The sequence below is a fragment of the Uloborus diversus genome, unplaced genomic scaffold (assembly GCF_026930045.1).
Source record: "Uloborus diversus isolate 005 unplaced genomic scaffold, Udiv.v.3.1 scaffold_11, whole genome shotgun sequence".
NCBI lineage: Eukaryota > Metazoa > Arthropoda > Arachnida > Araneae > Uloboridae > Uloborus > Uloborus diversus.
The window spans coordinates 4189915-4212940 of NW_026557765.1; the positions used below are offsets into that span (position 1 = coordinate 4189915).

A 23026-nucleotide genomic window follows, 5' to 3' on the forward strand; every position below is an offset into this window, starting at 1 on the left:
CCAGTCGTTTCTTTACCGGTGCCACCTGTGCAACGACGCGCATGCTCGTCCTTTTAAGTCATTGCTGAGTTTTTGACTGAACAATAACTCTGGCTGTGCAACTTTTGGTACTCTTCATCTTGTTTCCCAACACTGGCGAGTTCAAGTTAGATTTCTGCTATTCCTCTTTTCTGCCTTTCAGAGGCGAATTCGGTGCAATGTTCTGAATAATTATTGGTTTCCCGAATGGGTATTGTCACCCCTTTAAGTTTCTAAAATAAAAAAAAAATTAGAATCACCCTGCATAAATTAAGCATAAATAAAATTAAAATTCTCAATATGTATGCTGATGCGTTTAAAAAGAACAAAATGTTAAGAAAGTGCAAATGAAACGCTGAAAACGTAGCATTTTAAAATTAGACACACTGGGGTCGTTTCAAAAATTTTTAAAGTATTCTTTTCTGAAAGAACATGCTTAAAAACATAGGATCTAACCATTTTTTAAATAATTTGTTTAAGTTTAATATTTTTTAAAAAAATACTTAAATCGGCGCGCTTTCATTGTTTACATTTCTTGCCGATGACATCACAAATGATGAAATGCCATTCTGTGTTGCCATTCACAGAGAAAAATATTTAATTCGCATTTTTACTCACGCGTATTGGCAACGATATGATTGATAGCAAGAGTAGAGCGCAATATTTAATTCGCTGCTTGGTTATCATAACGTGGAAACGTGGTAGAAAGATGCGCCAAATTACATCATTTGTGACAGACCACGCCTTGTTTGAAAAATCGGACATTTAAAAAAAAATAATTAAAAAATAACTGTTGGGAAAATGAAAGTATTTTCTGGGTCCATGTTACTTTTTTTGCTCATTCTATCAATTTCAGTGACTAAAAGTACTGCTTTTGACTGAAGGAAACAACCCCAGTAAATATGTTGCACTACAAAGATGGCAACCGTGGCCATTTTGTCAAAAACCACTAGGAGCTATCTCATAAATACGGTATCTCCAGCACCGACCACACAGGAAGTCATCCTCAACCAACTTCCGGAACTTAACGAGCCGGTGAAAGACCGGGAACGGGAGTTTACTTTGTAAAAAAAGAACTGTTCCAAACTGCTTCGAACATATTTTTTTATTCAGCTCCTTCCCCCAAGAAAAACAACTTATCTCAAAGTGTAGTCGTTAAACAAGAATTCGAAAACCGTTAAAGAGCATTTGAAAATCGGGAGACGGTACTCAGAGAGAAAATTCTGGCAAAAGTGCTCGCATTGTCGACCTCGGAGAGAGAAAATCCTTGCCTGATATCACTCTTTCCCTGTTTTCTCCATTATCTTCGTTATCTCCGAGGAAATTTGTTCCGTTTGTGACTTGCCATCTTTTGAGCATTTCAGGTGTTGGAGGGTTCGCCGTATAAATCCCCGGGTACTCCTAATTTGTTTTAAATTACAGTGGCAAAGAGGAAATGGATTTGAGCTGGAGCAGATAGAAACATTTTGAAAATTGAAGGAGGTAAAAGTTTTGGTTGTAACAAACGTGTGATAATTACAAGATGCGTAATGTTCGGAATAGTAAAAAAATATCCATTTAACGCAGAAAACGTTTCAAAACGTAATAAAAAGTAACGTCTCAAAAAGAAAAAAAAAAGATAATTCGGTTGCCCACATATGTATATTAAAAAGAAACTAGTCAAAACTTATTCAGTGGTGATCAAAATGAAAGTTTTTCGTGAATGCAATACTTCATTTGATGCTTCGAACAAGGAAATAAAAAAAATCATATTTTTTATTCGTAGACTGCAACTTATTATTTATTGAAAGAAAGGTCACCAAGATGACATATTAAAGTGTAACCACGCCCATTTCTGAGGCGGATATTTATTAGCTGTTGTTAATTATAAATTATCAAGTTCCTGGTATTTTTCTTTTTTGAAATAGGATGGTTTTTAAGGTTATAAGTTAAATGAAATTAGGGCATTAGGTTTTTAAAATATCTGAGCATTTTAATTTTTCAAGATCTGAAGCTTATCAAAATCTTCATATAGTTTTTTGAAAACTGTAGTGATGTTCTATGATGACTTTATTGCTGATTACAAAATGATGCATCCTTTGCGAAAGTTGTCCTTTAAAGCTGCATTTTTTAAGGCAACGCTGTTTCAATAACTGGTATCACTCATTGTCTTTTTAGAATAAAAAAAAATATTAGTATGAAAAATATCTATTGGCTTTTAGTTAATAATGGAACATATTGAAATACTTTGAGAAATTTTACCAAAACACTTTGAAGTATGACGACAAAGGAATCAACTGTAAAGTACAACTTGACTAAAGGACTAAAACATTAAGAGGTATATTTCGACTACTTCTTAGTTTTTTCTATTTATGCATTCATTTGGAATAAATACAGTAAAATTTTGCTGGAATAATATCGGATAAAACGAGAAATTCATCCGTAATCATACTATTTTGTGGTACCCACGAATTTATATATAATATAATGTAAACCGTTCTCCAACTAAAGAAAACACCTTTCCCGATTTGACCTTTCGTAAAATGATGTTTTTCTCAAGAGTTTCATAACCCTTTGCAATGAAAATTCAGTAGCAAATATTCTGTAAAAGAAAATAAATAATCTTATTTTTGTCCTGTCGCCATGTGAGCGAGTGCCCTCTCGCCTCTTTGATGACTTCTATGTTGCTGAACTTCTTCTATCCAATAAAGGTATCAATGTTATCTTCACTGAACGCAGTTTCAACCTGTTTTGAATTTAACCAAACCTCCCCCTCCCCGCCCCCCTGCTATTTGTGTCACAAACCAGCTATAAAATACCTTTTTAATTTGGAATATATCATCTCTCGACCCAACGATATGTCCCTCCATAGTCATAATTGTATTGGGTCGCTTACATATTGCTGTATCGAGGTTTATCAAGGGTCTCTTATTGGAAAGCAGATTCCATCTCTTTTGGTTTGATTTTAATAAAACTATTAGTCATGCCATCGTATGGATTAAATCAGTCATAAGTAGTCAAATTAAAAACATTTCATCTCTCGATATATCTAATGATAATTATATTAAGCCCTAGAGCATTGTTGCATCGGGGTTTTGCCTTTATAGTAGAGTTAACAGCATGACATGGGAAATATAGAACAAAGCTTGCGTAACAATGCAAGTAGGCTACATGACAAAACATTTTTCTTAATTTAAATGCATTTTTTACCCGACTTGCAGAAACTCAACAAAGACACAATCAAAATTCAGAGTTCAATATTCCATTACAAACCATTTGAGTTTTTTTCCCAAACAGAACCGCAGTAAAATTTTCCATCGATCACGTGCACCTGCTCTCTTTCTACAACGACATTCTGGTCACGTTATTCAAACGAAATGGCTTCCATGCGTTTTTTTCTAAACGCCGTTATTGGCTTTTATTCTCTTATTTAAAAGGCGGAAAACTGATTAACTGCAACAAAGCACTGTTAAGAGACTTTATTCTTAGTCCGGGCACGCGGAAAAGCAGACCAATCTCAGTAAATAACTCTTGTACTCTGCAGTAATTCCTATTCCGACACGTTTTGGTACACAGATTTTATTTGTCGAACTGGCGTTTAGGTGCGTTTATGCTCCCCCCCCCCCCCACACACACATGTATCGACAATGTTCAAGTTCCAAGAACTCTTAAATCCTAGGGTGTTGTTTTTGTTTTCTTGGGTTTTTTTTTTTTTTTTTTTCAAAATTGAATTTTTGTGTGGCGAATCTGTATATTACTTGATCAAGAGTCAAAAAAAAATGAACTTTTTTTTTTTTTGGATGCCGTGTTATGATGAAAAAATTCAGCGAATTCTGGAAGCTATATTCTTTCTAGCAAAGTAGAATCCCTCGATAGAAAACAAATTAAATGAACAAAACTAACTACCGAAATTATTTTGAAATCAATGCAATGTTACTAAATATTTCTGACCACATTGCCAACCTCCATCGAAGTTACTTTTGGCTTTATCTTCTCAACTTAAGAGAACTCTAGAGCAATAAAAACTCTTTAACTCTTGTAGAGAACGTTCAACAATATTTCACGGTAACCGCTACTCTTGGCGTTGATATAACAAAGTCCAAGTTTTCTGCTTCTTCATCATAAAGTATGGTCATTAATGGTGAAGTGCATTGGTTAAAATCTTTTATAAGAAACGACAGCACTGGAAAAGTTGCGAACTTTGAGGGAAAATGACCGGCTCCGAATCTTGAAACTTTAAAACTCCGACTCCTTTACTTCGAAATCAGTATGACTCATCCTCACTTCAAAGGATTTTTTGGATCACTTTGCTTCCTGATGCAGGGGGTGCCCACACGGGGAGAGGGATTATGGCGCAAGTTGCGGCATCAAAATTTGGGGGGGGGGGGGATTTTTTATTTTTTTCTAAATTATTTATTTAAGTTTAGTTATTGCTTTATTTTTAATGTAACTTATTTATTTTATTTTATTCTCTTTATATTTTATTTCATTTATTTATTTAGTATGTGTGTGTGCGTATGTCATTAGCGTAGCATAGAACTTTTCTAATAAAATAATAATAATTAAAAATAAACAAATAAATGAAAAATGTTTAAGAAAATAAGTAAAATGAAAAAGCGAGCAAAAAAATAGCAAAATTAAAAAAAGGAAAAGAGAGTTGAGGATTTTTTCTTTTTTTTAAGGGGGGGGGGGATTTGCTCCATTGGACTTGGGAGGGGGGTGGACACCCCTGTCCTGATGTTAATAACTTAAAGCCATATTACATAATACTACCGACTGTTGTGAACTTAGCTATTCGCTGAAAATTTATTCGATTAAAATAACGATTTTCAGCGCCTTGTGTTCCCCTTTCTTTCGATTCGAGATTCCGAAACTTCCATGCCTAAAGCACAACCACAAAGACCGATCAGGGAATGGACCATTTCACAAGCGTTGATCCCAGAGCATCGCTTAAAGACACGCTCCTCAAAAGCGGCAATTGCATATCCAGTGAATTCTTTTTGTGAGGATGCAACCGACCGATCATGTACTTTATCGCCGGTACGGCAGGAGGAGAGGGGGAGGATGTGGAAACCGTTGCCATGACAACCACCACTGCCTGAGTCGGAGAAAGCCAGGAGTATGGATATTATAAATGTGACCCAATCGACCGCCATTTTTTACTCAATGTGCCTATTTGACATCATCGTTTTAATGTGCAACAACACGTTGGAAAAGAGTAAGCTATTATTTTTCACTATTGTTTGCAACGAGAATAATTAATTAATTTTAATTATTTCTTTCCCCCTTCTGTGAAAATAAGGTACTTACTCAAAATATTTTGATTTTTTCATGCAAATTTTGCTCATCGAGAAATAATATCCTCATATAAATAATAGCCAATGATCGAATAACCCGCGAGTTTTAACAATGAAACTCGCACCATGCCAAGATAGTTTGATAATATATTTTGGAAATGTTTAACATGAAAGGAAAGGCTTTATTGCGACAAGGCTGAACTCGATCCGGTAACTTAACTGTTTTATTGGTAAGACAGTCATTTTAGGAGAATAAAGAATCAAAAAAGTGGTTGAAAATTAACGCTATCCACTGGAGTTGAGGAATAATCCACCGGAGTTAGGGTTTAAATTTCAAGTATCAAAATATCACTAAACAGGCCATTGCTTCGTTCAAATGTAGAAGAGCAGAAGCAATTTTCACCCGTCATACCTTGACGGCTTACTTTCTAGTTGCTAAAATAGTAATAATAATTCAGAAGACATTGGGGAGGGCAAGTCGTTAGGAAGATATCAGACTCGATATCGGAGGTGCAATGTCCAAGGGCGCACAATAGGTTCAAAACGACAAAAAAGCGGAAAAAATTCAATAACTTTGAATATTCTCAAAAAATGCTTTGGAAAATTGTTAAAATTGTTGCATGGTAATATTTATCTTCATGCTTGCTGATCGTATTCACTGCGGAACCCCGATTTTACGTCCCTCGAATCTACGTTTTCCCCCACATTTTACGTTTTTTTATCATCAGGTCCCAGTTTTTCCGTACACTAATAATATTAATTTAACCCGGATGGAAAGTTTGTTATTCATTAATTTCCCGCATTTTACGTTTTCCCTTGGCTGTTAAAAAAAAAGAGAAAAAAATGTTTTAAAATTAAGAAAAGTGTTTCCCTCTGTGCATTTTTAAACATAATTCACTCGGTTGAAAGTTAATCCATGAAAACAGAAACGCTTCTGCTCCATCCGTAGCTGACCTTATGGACTTGTCGGCCGCCAATGAAGATGAACAAGAAGAAGAGGAAACACAACTCGTCTCTTCTTTCAATACTGCATTTAAGAGTTTAATAATAGTGTAAGACTATTTTCTTTATCATAAAGACCAGGAAAAATCTTTGCAAAGTGTTCCAATCCTGGAAGATGCTGTATTTACTTTGAATTCAATGACTCATTATTACTGACTATTTTCAACCCAAACTCCCGAATTCGTTACTTAATGTGTTAGAATGATCTAATCTGGTGTGTACATTAATGTTCTTTTTGTAAAATATCGCATTTTTACATTTTATAAGCGTCATCGTAGCAACCTTTATTACTATTTTTGTTTCTTTATCTGATTTTTGCTTTTTATACATTTCCCGTATTTTACGTTTTCCCATATTTAATGTTTTTGGATTTGCATTGACGTTTTCCCATATTTTAAGTAATTTATGTTTGATTCAGGCCTTTGAGAAACGTGAAATCGGGGTTTTCTCTGTAGTTCAAATTCATTTCTATTTTTAGTGAAAAATATAAATTAAATCAGCCGTACGCCACACGCAAGGTTTATTTATTGCAATTGATACCCTCGAACAATATTTTCTGGCAATTTTGACAAACTGAGAACAGCTTTATACTAGTTTTTATGATTTCGAAAAGGAAATCAGAAATTTCAAACGTTTAATGATTTTCTAATTTCATTGTTTTATGAACAGAATGGTTTATTTAACTTTTTATATATAATTCTGTATGAGTTTTAAAAATTTCTTTCTCATATGTATCTTTTTTAAAACCAAACGGGTCCGAAAATTGTTGTTTTCAGGTTACTACAGCATTGCATGTAGAATAATGCTCCGCATTAAGCCATAACAACGTAAATCTGTTTTTAAAAAATCCTCTATATTTATTGATGAATGTTTCAAAAGCCCCCAACTTTCGAAAACTGTAAACAAACGTTTTTAGGCTCTCCTGCAAAGTAGTGAAAGTGTGACCATACGTTAGTCTGAAGCATGTCAAATTTGATGACCAATTCCTATGATAAAAAAGCAATTTACCCCTGTCATACCGTTACGAGTTATTTTTCTAACTTACTATATTGGAATTCGTTAGATAGCGAAGATCAAACATAAACATCTGCCACGACTGCAGTCGCAGGTGGTCGCAGCTAAAATGTTGTTGTTTATTTACAGGAAGGATTAAACTATTGATACATGTAAATTTTAGCTCACCGGAAGCCGCCGATAAAAGTATATTCCACAATACTTTTCATTATATTTTTAAGAAAATGATGTTTTTTTATTTCAGGTAGTTTTCAATTTTGATGAAGTTTTTAATTTTTAACTACAATGTAATATGCATCCTATAAGTGTCAAAAACCAATCAGAAATGACTTTTATTAAATTTTAGTCTTCCTTATTGAACGAATGAATTAAAACTGAAGTATAAGGCGTACGCCCGAAAAAAGTAAAAACATAATTGTTCAACAATCTCGGCCTATTTTTGTAAAAACGATTTTTTTTTTTTTCAAAAAACTCTTATGGAGCAAGTTACTACAACTCAAGGGCTAAGTAATTGCCGGCCATGAAATATTTTTTATCTTAAAACTTAAAAATGGCTATTTTGTTCCGCCCTTGAACCACTGTGGGGCGTAACAATTAACCAAGTAAATTTCGAGCATGTACTCGTTAAATCCATCAGAGCGAAAGTGCTGTGGTCGATCGCTCAGTAATTGACCATGGGTACCGAAACCTAAGAAATTATCCCTCCCCTTTGGCCCCGTGTCCAAACTCATTGGTGACTGTTTTGTACAATTAGTCAAGTATATCCTGGGCAAAAGGAAATAGTTTATTTAGTTAACTTACTCAATCGTTTGTTTAAATGACTTGCGTATTAATTTATTAATTAGTTACTTTATGTTTTTTCATTTATTATTTACTTATTTGTTCATTCATTCAGCTTCTTTTCCTATTCAATCGCTATTTTATTCACTCATTTGGATCTTCTCATATATTAATAAATTAATCTATGTATTCGCTAATTGTTAAATTATGAATCCATTGCTCGTTTTTTTGAGTTTTATTTACTCATTCATTTGATCAAAAATATTTTTAATGTTGGAATAGAAAACGCTTCATTACAGAAATCTTTTATTTTTACACTTTTCCCCATAGAAAAAAATAAACTTTTTCCCGAAAGTATGAATTTACTGCCAGAAATAAAAAGTAAGGTTTCAATGCTACTTTACTGTTAAAAAAAAAAGAAAAAAAAAACACATTATTCTTTCTTCATGCACGATGAGTTTAAAAACAATTTCCAACCTGTTCATTTTGAAAATTGTGAGTTAACTATTTTACTTTGCCGTACATTTCCCTACTTATATAATTACACCTTATATTTATTGCAAAGAATCATTCGCGACTGCCCGCTGGCCATATTTTAACCTAGTGGTTAATAAAGTGTGGAAGTCACCTAATTTTCGGAGTTTCAAATCTTTAACCATGCATTGCCCATTAATAAATTATTTACTGAGCCGTTTTTTGTTAAAGATTCATGGTTTTACCAAACCTATTTTTTTTTGGGGGGGTCATAAAAACTAAAAAATTACGCAGTACACGAAAAAACTACAGAAAGTCACCAAAGTTGAGGAACGTAATGAAAGAAGTCATCGCTTTTAGTCAAGAGGCACATAAAGACAAAGAAACCTAATTCATCATCCAATCCATCACAGTTATGTTACGGCTAAAGCCTGAAATTGGTGAAAATGGGAAGAGTCTGACCAAACCGAGAAATGGTAAAACTATTGGTTAATTGATCGATTAATTTCCGATCTTTTGTTGATTTTGAGATTTAGCTGGCCAATTTGCGGAATGGCTGAAGACGATCGGCTGGATTCAGAAGAAAACATTTACAATCAGATTTAAGGAATATATTTGTACTGTCAAAAATTTTTGCATGAAATGATTGAAATTTTTGACATTGTAAAAATGCGAGACTATTTTTAAGTAGCAAAACGTCGCTTTTACACGTTTTATTATGATTAAAATTCCTTTAAAATGTGCTAAAAAAACATTTTAAAATATTATTTGAGAAAATTCTGGTAATACAGCTAAATTACCACTTCTTTTCACCACGGAAGAAAGACAAATTTTTTCTTAAAGAAAAGTTTTCGTTAATTTTAAATTTTGAAATAAAAATAAATTATAACTTCTGATTTCTAAAATAATTACTTAATGCTTAAATGTTTTTCTCCTCTCAAAGACGTATTTATTTATTTATTGTTTAGCATCATTATTTGAGTTATTTCTTTGTTAGAAGAAATAACTCTTCTTCTAAGTAATAGTAATCTAAGTAATAGTAATAATAATAATAATAATGACAGTAAATATTACTGTTATTACTATTATTATTATTATTATTATTACTATTATTACTATTACTATTATTGTTATTATTATTACCATTATTACTGCTATTATTATTTATTATTACTTTTTTTTTAAATTTTAATTGTTATTATTATCACTATTTACTATTAATATTATTGTTACTGCTGCTGTTATCATAATTATCAGTATTACTGTTTTTTTTTACTATTATTATTATTATTATTCAGCACTGAATTATATTTGCCGAGAATATTCAATTTCATTAATGTTATTATTTCTATTCCTATTATTATTTTTGTAGATAAAAGTATTACCAAAACGAAATAAAATTTAAGTTTAAGAAAAATTTGATTAAAAACCATCGTGTAAGTTTATAGCATATTTAGTGCCTCAAAATTTGTTTTACCAAAATCTCTAATTACATTTATGCGTACCAGTTACGTGCTTCTAGTAACTATACTTAATTAAATTTCTAGCTATAAAAGATTCGAATTTAGCTCCGTGGCGCCCGTGGGCTGCCTTTAAATTTTCCGCCCCTACTTTCCCTTTCCTGAAAAGTCAAATAAATCCTCTGTTCTTTAAATTGGAAGCATTTTATTCAGCAATGCTAATTAATTGTATTATTTATTTAATTTAATCATATGTATTTATTGTGGTGGCAGGGTTGCGTTGTTTCATGTAATTGATCAAGAATCATTTTGAAATAATGAGAAAAGTTTTGTTATGAAAATAGAAACTTACTACTGTCTTTTTCTCAAAAAATCTAGACAACTGCCCGTTTAGAAATTGGAAGTGGAGTACTAACTAATTTCGTGAATAATAGCGAGAGAAAATTTTTTTGCAACCATATTTTAATTATTCTGAAACAAAAAAGGCGCAGATATTAAAACGATGCTTTTTTACTATTGTTTGCTGATCATTAAATACGTGAAAATATTGTCTCGTATATATATATATATATATATATACATTGCGGTTCCTATGATAACCTCATTCTTTTCGTATAAATTCAATAAGACCTCGACATACATACAAAACTGAACCCAATCACCAAAATGGCGGTCATAAATGACTTTGTATTCAGCGTAGTCAAAAGTGCCCATGCGAAACGAGCCGTTGTTCGCATAGGAATAATATTTAGCACATAGCGTCGACAAGGGTTCCAGGCGCCATTCCAATATTAGCGAAGGAACCCCTCCCATTTTCGAACAATAAAAAAGGCTTTTCTCTTTTTGCTGTGTGGGAAAAAAGGGGTGATGTGGAAGAAAAGGGGTCGTGGGGGGGGGGGGGGTGCGGGCGGCGCAACAGACTTGAGTAATCAAATGATTTTTTTGAATTTTAGAAGCCTCACATGATCTCTCTTTTAGCGATGTTCTTTGAGAAATAAAGTTAGAGTCAAAGTTTCGGTGCCTTTTGTTTTAGCTTTCCAATATTTTAAAAAGGAATCGTAGAAACTTAATAACAGCTGTACAAACCTGATTTTGAGAATAGAAAGCAATGGTTTCGGTTTCTGTTAGAAGCTTTTTAAGACAGCCCATCTTTTGGCATTAAAAAAAACTCAAATCAATTCAGATATTCATTATTTTTGAATGTACAATTGATAATACAAATATTGGTTTTACAACAACAGTGATAACGACAAAACCTTTACCCTTACCATTTTTGAACTCGTTTACTTTTACTCTATTCAGTAAACATGTTGCCAATCTCGGTATCTTGTAAAAAAAGAGTTCGTAAATGAAATCATAAAAATTCATCACAGTTGTTTTTTTTTCCTCCATCTTTTTAATACAGTACCAAAGAAATTGGTTACTTTGCTTTGAACTGTCTGAATAGCTCTTTCTTATGTCGTGTTTCTTGAGGACCAAAAATACATAAACCCCCAAATACATACACCCAAAACCACATAAAACGAGCTGATGTGTGCATCACATGACTTCCTTTTACTCCAATTTAATGTCACTTCCCCGTTACTGGCAATTTTAATGTGATTCAATAGTTTACTCTCTAAATATCACCAATAGTGGCCAAATTGAAATCAGATTTAAAAATAAAAAAAATCGCCAAGTTGGCGACAAAATTTGGCGACCAAAAGACTGGAGATATATCGCCAAGTGTCCGACAAATTATATCACCACTTGAGTTTACATCGAAATTAACAACGATTTCCCCCTAAAAAGGGGCAACAGACCCCCTTAGGAACATCCGAATGCAACCAAAAGAGAAGGTGCACAACTAGACCCCACTAGGAGTCCACGTACCAAATTTAAACTTTCTAGGACATACCGTTTTTGAGTTATGCGAGATACATTCACACATACGCACATACATACGTACATACGGATGTCACGAGAAAATTCGTTGTAATTAACTCGGGAATCATCATTATGGATATTTCGGGTGTCTGTACGTTCCTAGGCATATATCCACGTGTGGTCGGGTCGAAAAAAAAAACTCAGCATTCATTCGGGGGTGAGTAAAATGGAAATTAAGGTCGATTTTTGAGTGAAATTTTTTTCGCGAATACAATACTTCCTTTTTTGTAAAAGGAAGTAAAAAAGTGCTGTCATGGCTTGTTCTCAGGGTTTACTATTTATCACTAACTTTGGTCGACTTTGGAATGTTAAAGAAAGTTTACCAAAAAAAAAAGAAAAGCTAAGCTGGAAGTCAACAGAAATTTTATGAAACCCAAAAATATTTCCCGCTTTGATCACAATGGTACAATGTTAAATCATGCTCCCATAGACTTAACATTGTACCAACCAATTATTTCAGATTTCCTTAAATCAGGGCTTGTTAAATGCGTATCCCGACCGTATTTAGCAAGGAAGTCAATACAAAAGTCAAACGGCAAAAACAGTTAGAATAAAAGGAATTACGATTCTATTAAAAAAAAAAAAAACTCAAAATGAAACCAGAACCGTAACGGGGTAATAGAGTATCATACGGTCTGCTGACCTTGTCCTCGCTCTAATATCTTGCGAAAACAGCAACCGGAGACGCTGACCAAGCAAAACGACCTTCATTTTCTTGCATCTTCTCAATTAAGAAAAATCCATCTTCGACAAAGGAGATACTTCGTCACTTCTCCCGAAATCAGCATTCTGGATCTGCTGGGAGAGAAAAAGAATAGGGGAAGGAGGGTTCGTTCATCCATCCCGAAGAAAGGGTTGCGCGGACGGACTGACTTCGACGCTAACGATTTCCGATAGCTGTGGCCTCATTCCGATAGTTGAATGCATGACCCCCCCTCCCCCTTTCCTCCTGTTCCTTCGTCTTATTCTCATTTAAATGTTGGCTTCGGAAGAGGCGGGAGCGGATTCGATTGAGTTGAGAATTTAGCTTTGAAGGATGATAAAATAAAGGCAATTATACCAAATATTTACAAAATCCAAAACTGCGAGGAGTGTTGGTGAAATAGAAAAATTTGGGAGATTATTTTATTTTGAGGAAAACAAGCGGTTCAAGCACCTCCAGGGGTGCACACCTAAGCGGTATCATGGCGCAGGCTGCGCCATTGAAATGGGAAGTGTTGTTTTGAGGGGTATTTTTTTCCTTTTTGGTGGTGCCCTTGCTTTTAGGGAGGTCTTTGCGATATTTAGGGGGGGATGCACCCGTGCTCTTAGTGGGGATGGGCACCCCTGAGCACCTCTTTTCAGAATTACGTATTGTGAATACCACGTTGGTGAGATTTACAGTCCTAGAGAAATTTATAATTCATAAATAAATCCCACTTATAACAAGCCCCCCATAGCAAATTATTCATTAAAATCTTTACTAATAATAAAGCTGGAAGTCTCTCTGTCTGTCTAGATATCTGGATCTCTGTGATGCACAAGCACCTAGACCGTTCGGGCCGATTTTCGAGAAATGTCGCACAAAGTTAGTTTGTAGCATAGGGGTGTGCATCTCGAAGCGATTTTTCAAAAATTCGACTTAGTTCTTTTTTTATTCCAATTGTAAGAAAATTTTACCGAGCATATTATCACAACGTGGAAAGAGTAAATTAACAAATTATCATAACGTGGAACCGTAACATGGGCGAGCAAATGAACATAGCCAATTGGCGAGAAATTCATTATCCGTTATTTGTAAATATACATGAGAACCAAATGGCCTTTTCATTTTCTACCACGATCAAAGCCGTGCGGGTGCCACAAGTTCAAAATAAAATAGGGCAATCGATCGACTGTTTGCAGTGGGGAATAAATATCTAGTGACGAAAAACGCATCAATAAGAAAAATTGAAAATCTTTTCTTGCCGAAAAAGCTTCAGAATATGTAATAAAAACAAATAGGAAAATTGAAAGCACATAAAATTTAGATCATTGAACCGTTTCGGTTGTCCACAACAATGAAATGACAGTCAATCAGCATAAGAAATTGCACTTTGTGCTAGAAAATATTATAACTCCTATGCTAATCAACTTAGAAGATCTAAAATTATATCTTGCGCAAAAGAATATCAGTCTTTCGATTGGTGTCAAAACTCTGAAAGTGCAACTATGGTTTTTCACCAAATTTTCAAAACAATGTTCATTGAGTTTTTAAATTATAACTTCGTTAATAACGTCCTGCAAAGATAAGACCAAAATAAATTGCATCCTTGGAAAATTCGGAATTTTTTTTTTTTTTTTTTATATATTTAGCTCTTGATCTAACTCCTCTCCGACCTCAATGATACTGTAAAAGACACATTTAAACTGAATTTATCATTCACATTGATGAAGAATGTCGATCGAATTGAGATTTTATTACCCGGAAAAATGTTCAACTGAGCCTCCTCTTTTGGATTTTTTTTTGTTTTAGAAACGATTGTTCCCATCCAGGTACCATATTGTAGGGCGTGAATGGATACCGAATGTTGGTACTCATATGGTACTATTCGGTATCCCTCTAATGGTATGACTGAAACTAATGAGAAAAGCATTAATTTTGCTACTTAGCATCTTTCTTACGAATATATTTCTTAACTAGTGGTTCCCGCACGGCTTTGCCCGTAATAGAAAAAATTAAAAGGTCTTTTGGTTCGCCTGTATATTTACAAATAATGTGTGGTGAATTTTCTCGCAAATTGGCTTGTACCCATGTTACGGTTCCACGTTATGATAATTTCGTATCTCGCGAATTGGCTTGTGCCCATGTTACGGTTCCACGTTATGATAATTTCGTATCTCGCGAATTGGCTTGTGCCCATGTTACGGTACCACGTTATGATAATTTCGTAAATTACTCGTCCATCTTATGATAATTTTGTTCTTAAAATTGGAATAGAAAAAGAACCACATCGAATTTTCAAAAAATCGCTTCGAGGTGCACACCCCCATGCTACAAACTAACTTTGTGCCAAATTTCATGAAAATCGGCCGAACGGTCTAGGCGCTATGCTCGTCACAGAGATCCAGATATCCTCCGGACAGACTTTCAGCTTTATTATTAGTAAAGAAGAAATGCACTAAAATTTCATTTAAAAACTGCAATGTTTTCAAATAGCATTGAACTAAACCACATCCAGAACAAACCAACATCATCTCAAATAAAGGAAATTATTCGAGATTTATCGAAGAAATCTAATGACAGGACTGAAACTAATGAGAAAAGTATTAGTTTTGCTGGTTTGCATGTTTACTTCTAATCTTCTTTACTAATAATAAAGCTGAAAGTCTCTCTGTCCGGAGGATGTCTGGATGTCTAGATGTCTGTAGGATGTCTGTAGGATATCTGTAGGATGTCTGTGACGCGCATAGCGCCTAAACCGTTCGGCCGATTTTCATGAAATTTGGCACAAAGTTAGTATGTAGCATGGGGGTGTGCGCCTCGAAGCGATTTTTCGAAAATTCGATTTTGTTCTTTTTCTATTCCAATTTTAAGGAAAAAAAATCATAAGATGGACGAATAAATTACGAAATTATCATTACATGGAACCGTAACATGGGCACAAGCCAATTGCCGAGATACGAAATGATCATAACGTGGAACCGTAACGTGGGCACAAGCCAATTGGCGAGAAAATTCACTACACATCATTTGTAAATATACAGGCGAACCAAAAGACCTTTTAATTTGCTATTACGGGCGAAGCCGTGCGGGTACCACTAGTTACTAATAATAAAGCTGAAAGTCTCTCTGTCCGGAGGATGTCTGGATGTCTGGATGTCTGTAGGATGTCTGTGACCCGCAAAGCGCCTAAACCGTTCGGCCGATTTTCATGAAATTTGGCACAAAGTTAGTATGTAGCATGGGGGTGTGCAACTCGAAGCGATTTTTCGAAAATTCGAAGTGGTTCTTTTTCTATTCCAATTTTAAGAAAAAAATATCATAAGATGGACGAGTAAACTACGAAATTATCATAACGTGGAACCGTAACATGGGCACAAGCCAATTGGCGAGATACGAAATTATCATAACGTGGAACCGTAACATGGGTACAAGCCAACTGGCGAGAAAATTCACCATACATTATTTGTAAATATACAGGCGAACCAAAAGACCTTTTGATTTTTCTATTACGGGCAAAGCCGTGCGGGTATCACTAGTCTTACATAATTAAAAACTGAGTGGATGTACCTATCTAACTCCGAGTTACTTCTCCCGAACGCAGGTGAACTGATCATCGAACCAGGTATCGATAGATTCGTAATTTTCCCGTCTATATGTTTGGCTATTTAACATAATCCTCCGATAATAATTAGCAGAGATAGCAATTAAAAACTATTAACTATGAAACTTAGATTTCGACATAAAATCCCCATTTCTCGAAGGCTTTCCTCCATTGAAATTACTATTCAGTGCTTCATCTCAACTTTCCGTAATAATGCTTTTATTAAAATTTGTAGAGTAAAGAAAATCATTGAGACGAAAGATCTGTTGCCATTTTTTTTCTCGAATATGAACAAATTAAATTCTGGCTTTTGTTTTGAAGCTTTTCTTGTAATCAGGGGATTTAAAATGTTTGATTCTTTGTTATTTTTCCGCAATCTGCCGCAAAATTTTACTGATTTTTTTTTCCTTTTTTTGTTTTTGTTCAAGCCCGGTTGTTGAATACGCGTCACTTGACATAATTTACTTTCGAGGTAGACCGTGCAAAGCCGGGCAACGCAGCTAGTATATTTCTTAAAGAAATACAGTAAAAATACGTTTAAATCTTCAATGCCTTCAAATAACATTTACCTAAATCACAACGAAAAACAAACTGACATCATCAAAAATAACGAACATGATTTACGACTTTACCAAGACACATGCCTTAGCTTTTCTCATTAGCCTCCATTCCACTGAACTCCATCTTAAATAAATGCAAATATCTGCCTTTTAGAATCAATTTAGAATCCACTCAAATCGCCATGATCGTTTGAGCGTGACGATCGAATTCCGAGCACACACATCGGTCACCGTGTAATGGAATTTCCCCCCTTCCTCAAATAAAGCTGGCGCATGGTAAGAGGGTTTACTAATTCATATCTTTCTGTCGGTGAGGATGCAAATTAAAAATTTTATGCTTACTCCGCAGTGATCTTTACTTAAACGGACGTCGTACATTTTCTGTCGAAGCTGTGGAGGATATTTATTGAGCACACCTGTTTGACTTGGGGATTTTGATGGGAAAAGTTCTTTCATAGAAGTTTTAACTACAGAGGAAATGATCGTTGTCTGAAAGGGTAAGATGTTAATATATTTTAAGGATAAGCAACTTTATTTAAGATGCTGAAAATTATAATGATTCATAATTTTATTTAAGATGTTGAAAATCATAACGATTAGTGATTTTAGTTAAGATGCTGAAAATCATATGCAATAAAAAGTAGGTGGAGATCAATACATGTACAGTAGGCGTCGCTTAATGTGATCACTTTGGGACAAATATAGTTTGATAACAATAACCGAATAATAACAATAACCGAAAAGAATCCAGGAGAAACAAAATAATGATTTTTTTTTTCCAGTTAAGGAGCATTTACTTTGGCAACCTCAAATTAAAATCACAATGACTCAACTGAACGCAGTTTTATATTACAAATTATTAAATTAACAGAATGGAAATATCTGAATTATAAAATGTTAAAGCTAAATTATGCAATTTTTAATCACATAGTAATAGGAGAAGTAAAATAGGACCGTTTTCCCCTGACATTCGTAAACCAGTTTCAAAGCATTCAGCATTTCTATCTTTTCCAGAATGTTTTTGCTTGGTGTTTAAAATTTAATTTAACTTCTCTTTGTTTTCAATCTCGACTCAATTCTTCAATAGTTTACGAAGTAATGGCAACAATGGAGGTCCTACATCAATGCCTGCAACATGTCCAGCGACTGAATTTTTTTAGGTGCAAAAGAAAGTTTTCATAAGGGGAGTCTGTGGTCACTGGGCGCTTTGTTGTCAATCTCGACACAATTCTTTAATAGTTTACAAAGTACTGGCAAACAATGGAGGTCCTACATCAATGTCTGCAACATGTCCAGGGACTGAATTTTTTTAGGTGCAAAAGAAAGTTTTCTTAGGGGGAGTCTACGGTCACTGGGGGCAAACTTTCTGTAGCTTCATTCCTTGAAAAATTTTGAACTGCTATTGAAAACCACAAAACGCTACACAGAAAGTTAGTCTCGTCAGGGTTTGCCTATGTATTTCTGTTAATTGAGGAACAAAAATGGGGAGGGGGGGGAATTGAAAGTTTATGAAAAATGGTAACAATAAACGAAGACGCCGATTACAATATCCGACTTTTTTTAACGTGTGACGTGTGTTAACATACAAGTGTTCCGGGACTTCGTGATTCTAATATCATTAAGCGAATTATAACATTAACCGTGATCACATTCAATAAAGCTGAATTTTGTTCTATTTTTGAAGATTTTATTCATTAAAGAGGATGATTTAATTCACCACCGATTTAGTTAACCGGAGTTCACTGTACCGACATTTTCTGAATGAAAATGAACTACCAAAAAGTAGAATTACTGCTGATGCGCAGGATTCCAACTTAATGAAGAAAAAAACAACAAACCGTGAAAGAGTTGTAACAGTCAGAAGCAAAGGAGTGTTTGCGACTAAGTTCACAATTTGGACACAACCAACATAAATGGTAGAAGATTCTCTGGTCCGTTTTAAGGCAAAAACTGGCAAGAGGTGGTACTGCTATACAGAATGATTTTGAAACAAAATCAGTGAAAGCGTACCAAGGGTTTGAACACTGCACGCGCTTTACTCAAAACTTAAAATTGTCAAATCCCTTTGCCTCCCACTGCCTCAATTGATGACTAGGAATACAACTAGGTTAATTGATGAAGTAGGAATAGGACAATAATGAAAATTATTTTAAAGAAATGGCTTTTGATTAAGAGTTTCTTCAACGCATCATAAAATATATATTACTCTTTATTAGTAGAAATGAACTAAGCCGTGTATGACTTTTGCTCGATTTGCGCTTTCCGCGGACTTGCATATTTCTAAATCACCCCAAGGTTTACTCACATTTTTATCTACACTACAAAGTTTGTCTTTAAGCATTTTTTTCATGTTGAAATGAAACCACATTCAGCCGTTTTGCAAACAACAAACAGCCAGAGAAGAACAACTAGGTAATGAACGTCATTTGCAAATATTTTCCTGTCGACAGTTACAAACTTCGCAACGACGTCAGTCCAGCGACCAGATCAAACGAAATCACCGTTCCAGCTGAGCAGCCAGACGAGACTCCATTTTTGAAATCATTTTGCTCTTTCTGTTGCTCGCTTTCCTTCCATAGCTTGTACAGCTAATGCATTCGGCCTCAGCCGTACAAGCTATAAATGGAAAACTTGAAACCGTGACCTCTTGGCACAGAACACTTGATCTATTTGGTCGGTCAAAGGTATCATTGTTTTGATGACAAAGTGTTTGTGAGGATGGAAATGATTAAAGAAGAAATAATGAAAAACTTCGGAAAAAATAACATTTTACAACTAATTTGAACTTTTTAAAAATTTTTAGATGAAACTATGGGATTTGTTGCCAACAAAACGTACTTGATGCATATATCAAAACGAAAATAGTCCATTAAGTATGGTTTTTGTCGAAGGCCCAGTGCACACTGTTTTCAATGCGCCAGTCAGGCTTCTTTTTCTGCTTCTGACAGTGAATTTCCAAACTCTTTATCAGGGAAAGTTCGGAGGTTGATTTAACTTGTGTGGCAATAAACATTCCCTTTTTTAATTTTGCTTTCCTTAAGTTTTGGAATTTGTTCTTGTGATGCAAGAAAGCAGCGTATTCTTGGTCCAGAGCATTAACTAACATTTCCGTCGAACCGAGTTCAATGCGCAATGGCGGAAGAAAAGCATATCGCTAATTCACAAGTGGTTCTTGTTATACGTTTTTGGTGTCAGGAATAAAGTTTTATTTATTTATTTATTTATTTATTTATTTATTTTTTTGGAGATCAATGTTTGGAAGTCGTTGAAGCTTTAAGCCTCAAAGTTAATAAAAAAGAAACCCGTAAAGTGCGAATTTTTGGTAAAATCATGTGCGGTAAAAAAATTAATTCAGAATCGCTATTTTCATTCAAAATGTACAAAAAAAAAAAAAAAAAAAAATTACTGTTAAATGATGCTGTATACTCTACAGTGTAATCAACGACAAAGTATCTATTCTAGCTCTCACTTTTTTGGAGTATGTGAGATCCAAAAATCTGTTGACAAGAGTTTTACTGACGACAAATGTTGACAACAGCTTCTTCAGGTTCTCTAGCAATCATACTGATTGCTCGTTAGAAGCTTTAATGCGAGAATTTTCAATTCCCAAAGCAGGGGGAGTAGGATCTATTCTTTTCATGAAGTGTGAAGTCTTGCTTTTTTTAACTTGAAACATTTCAACCAGTTAAAAATGTCAAATATCGTAATAGGTCGCAAATGATTTGAAAAACAACTAACTTTTCTTCCTATCATTTAAATTCAATTTTCTTTTACAGAAGCATCAGGTGACAATTCGTGAACCCTAATTTCTGATCATTTCCAGTGATTGGAAGTATAAAATGATATAACGCGTTTAATGTATATGCTGTTAAAAGAAATTATAGTAAAAATTTATGTCATGGAACATAAAACGGTATAATATATTGCATAAAAATTCGTCAACTATCCTCAAAATTTTATGTCAATATAATTTACAGCTTGTGAAACAAACGAGCACCCATTGGCTTCTGATTATTCAAGGCAGAAAACCATTAGTTGAAAAAAATCATCAGCTTTAATGACCGAATGTACAACAAGATTGTAGGTAATATTTCGATACTAATTTTCTAATGAAAAGAAAGAGAGAGAGAGGGGAGGAGAAAGAATTGCGAGAAATGATTATAAATAAAACTACTATATTTAGATTCTTAGTTTGTTTCATCTATGGAAGTTGATCGTATGTTTCTAATTTATTGCCTTATTTCTGCTTTTAGAAGTGACGATAAAAGAGAAGAAATCTTCCAGAATCCAGAAACTAAGGAAGCATCTCAGCTGTGGATTTGGTCGACTTTGTAAGTAGTGCTTGAATATTTTTTATCCGTAGTTCACAAAGTTGGTAATTCAGCAGTTTACCATACGTATAAAAGAGAAGAGAAAATTTCTTTCCTCTTCAGTTCCGTATACAAATTTTGTAAGTGGAGATGAAAACTGACATCTTTTGCCGATAGATCAATTGTGTGGTGTTTGATCAAGGATGGAGTATCTATTAAAAATACCCCCTTTACAAAATATCAAATTTGCGGCTTTAAAAGAGGGAATATAGAACCAAAGTGGCAATAGTAGCTCCGCAATATTTGAGCATATATATGCATGCATATACATATATAGTGTATATATATTACAATATGTGTGTGTGTGTGTGTGTGCAGAATCTCAAAAAAAAATTGTAAAATCTTAGGAGCCCGGAAAGATGTTTGTATGCCTGCTAAGTTATTTTAATAGATTTTAATCGTTTTAGGAAAAATTTAGCCTGATAAGGTCTAAGGACCAGTTTCTAAGATGTGGTTTACATTCGCCTGGGATTAATCGGACTCTGAGTGTCACAAAACTTTTTCCAAAACTTCTGCCACGCGGTGAGAACAGATGCGTGAAACCAACATTAAACGCGTAACAGTTTTAAAGCAAAAACATAAACGAAATCAAAGTTTATATTACAAACATACGCTAGAATCAGAACATAACAGAGCACTTCCGCATAAATTAACAGGGTATAATGTACCAAATTGCTTGGACAACAGTAGTATTGCCATTTAAATAACCTAAAAGTTTTTCCACGCTGGATAGATACATTCAGACGAACTGACTGACACAAATGAAAGTCTGAATACAAAATGCAAAGGTCAAAAGAGATATTTTGTATTTTCCAGAAACTTCGCCAATCAATAAATCAGACGAAATTGATTCCAAAACGAACAGGCCTTCCTTCACCAAAAGCAAACCAAACACGTAACATAATGTGCGAAAGAAATATGCGTGACGGCATCTCCACTTCCATTTTGAGTAGATTCATGAGTGCCGTTTACCCCTTCTGCGAGGAACATCAACGGAAGAGATTTACACTATCACAGAGGTGAGGGCCATAATCGTCCATCTGTGAAATAATAAACAGACGACAATGATAGCGAGCAGGGAATTGGGAGGGACTCTGGCGAACCTCTCCCGGCTCCGATACACTACGCTGAATGTTCCATTTTACCTTCATATTTCGTTCTGATGACATTATTTTTGGCTATAGAGTCTCATTTTAAGGAGGAGTAGATTCGGTTACGACCGATAAATAAGATTGAGATTTCGCATATATTTTGCCGGGGTTTTTTTAAAGCGCTTGGTGTTAAGAAGTAAGATTTGTGGAACTGGTAACATTTTACCTTTACCGTTCGTATTAATCAGCGTTATTTCTGACTCGGGAGATCAGTTTTTCCTGGGGTATAGACTTAGTAGTAAATAAACTCTTAAGCTTAATTTCATTTGCGGAAATTCATAATATTATTAAAACAGGCCCATTATAGTAAAAGCATTGCTACTGTTAGAATATGTAATCACAAAAAAAATCTTGAACATTTTTTTTTTTATTTCGCTTCAGGTTGTTTGGTTTTTTAAACCAAAAGTGGTGCAGAAAACCAGTAAATAAGCATGTTTAACCAGTGAACAACCATACTTACAAAAGTCAGGATTTTTTTTTCAGCCAAAGTGTCACTAAGGCTTCTTTACATTGTGTACTAACTGCTCTTCCGCACTCATGTTTTGCTCTATATTCTCTACCTGTTGCTTCTCTTTTCTTTTCGTTGCTTTTTGGTTTTCTCTTTTTCTCTATGCTTCTACAAAAGCATTTCCCTTCTCATTGATTATTTTCCTCCTTTTTCTTCCCTGTAGAGCGTACCGTATGCCCCAGCTTTGTGCTACTTGCGTTC

At 34.5% G+C, this 23026-nt stretch overlaps 1 protein-coding gene across 1 annotated transcript in view; it reads left to right on the forward strand.

Moving 5' to 3' along the window:
- LOC129232162 (cyclin-dependent kinase 14-like) overlaps positions 1 to 23026 on the forward strand; it is a 162774-nt gene that overhangs the window by 17753 nt on the left and 121995 nt on the right. Inside the window, exon 2 of the mRNA XM_054866403.1 lies at positions 21050 to 21127. Coding sequence (XP_054722378.1) covers positions 21050 to 21127 — 78 coding nt within the window. The remainder of the gene's footprint in view (positions 1 to 21049; positions 21128 to 23026) is intronic.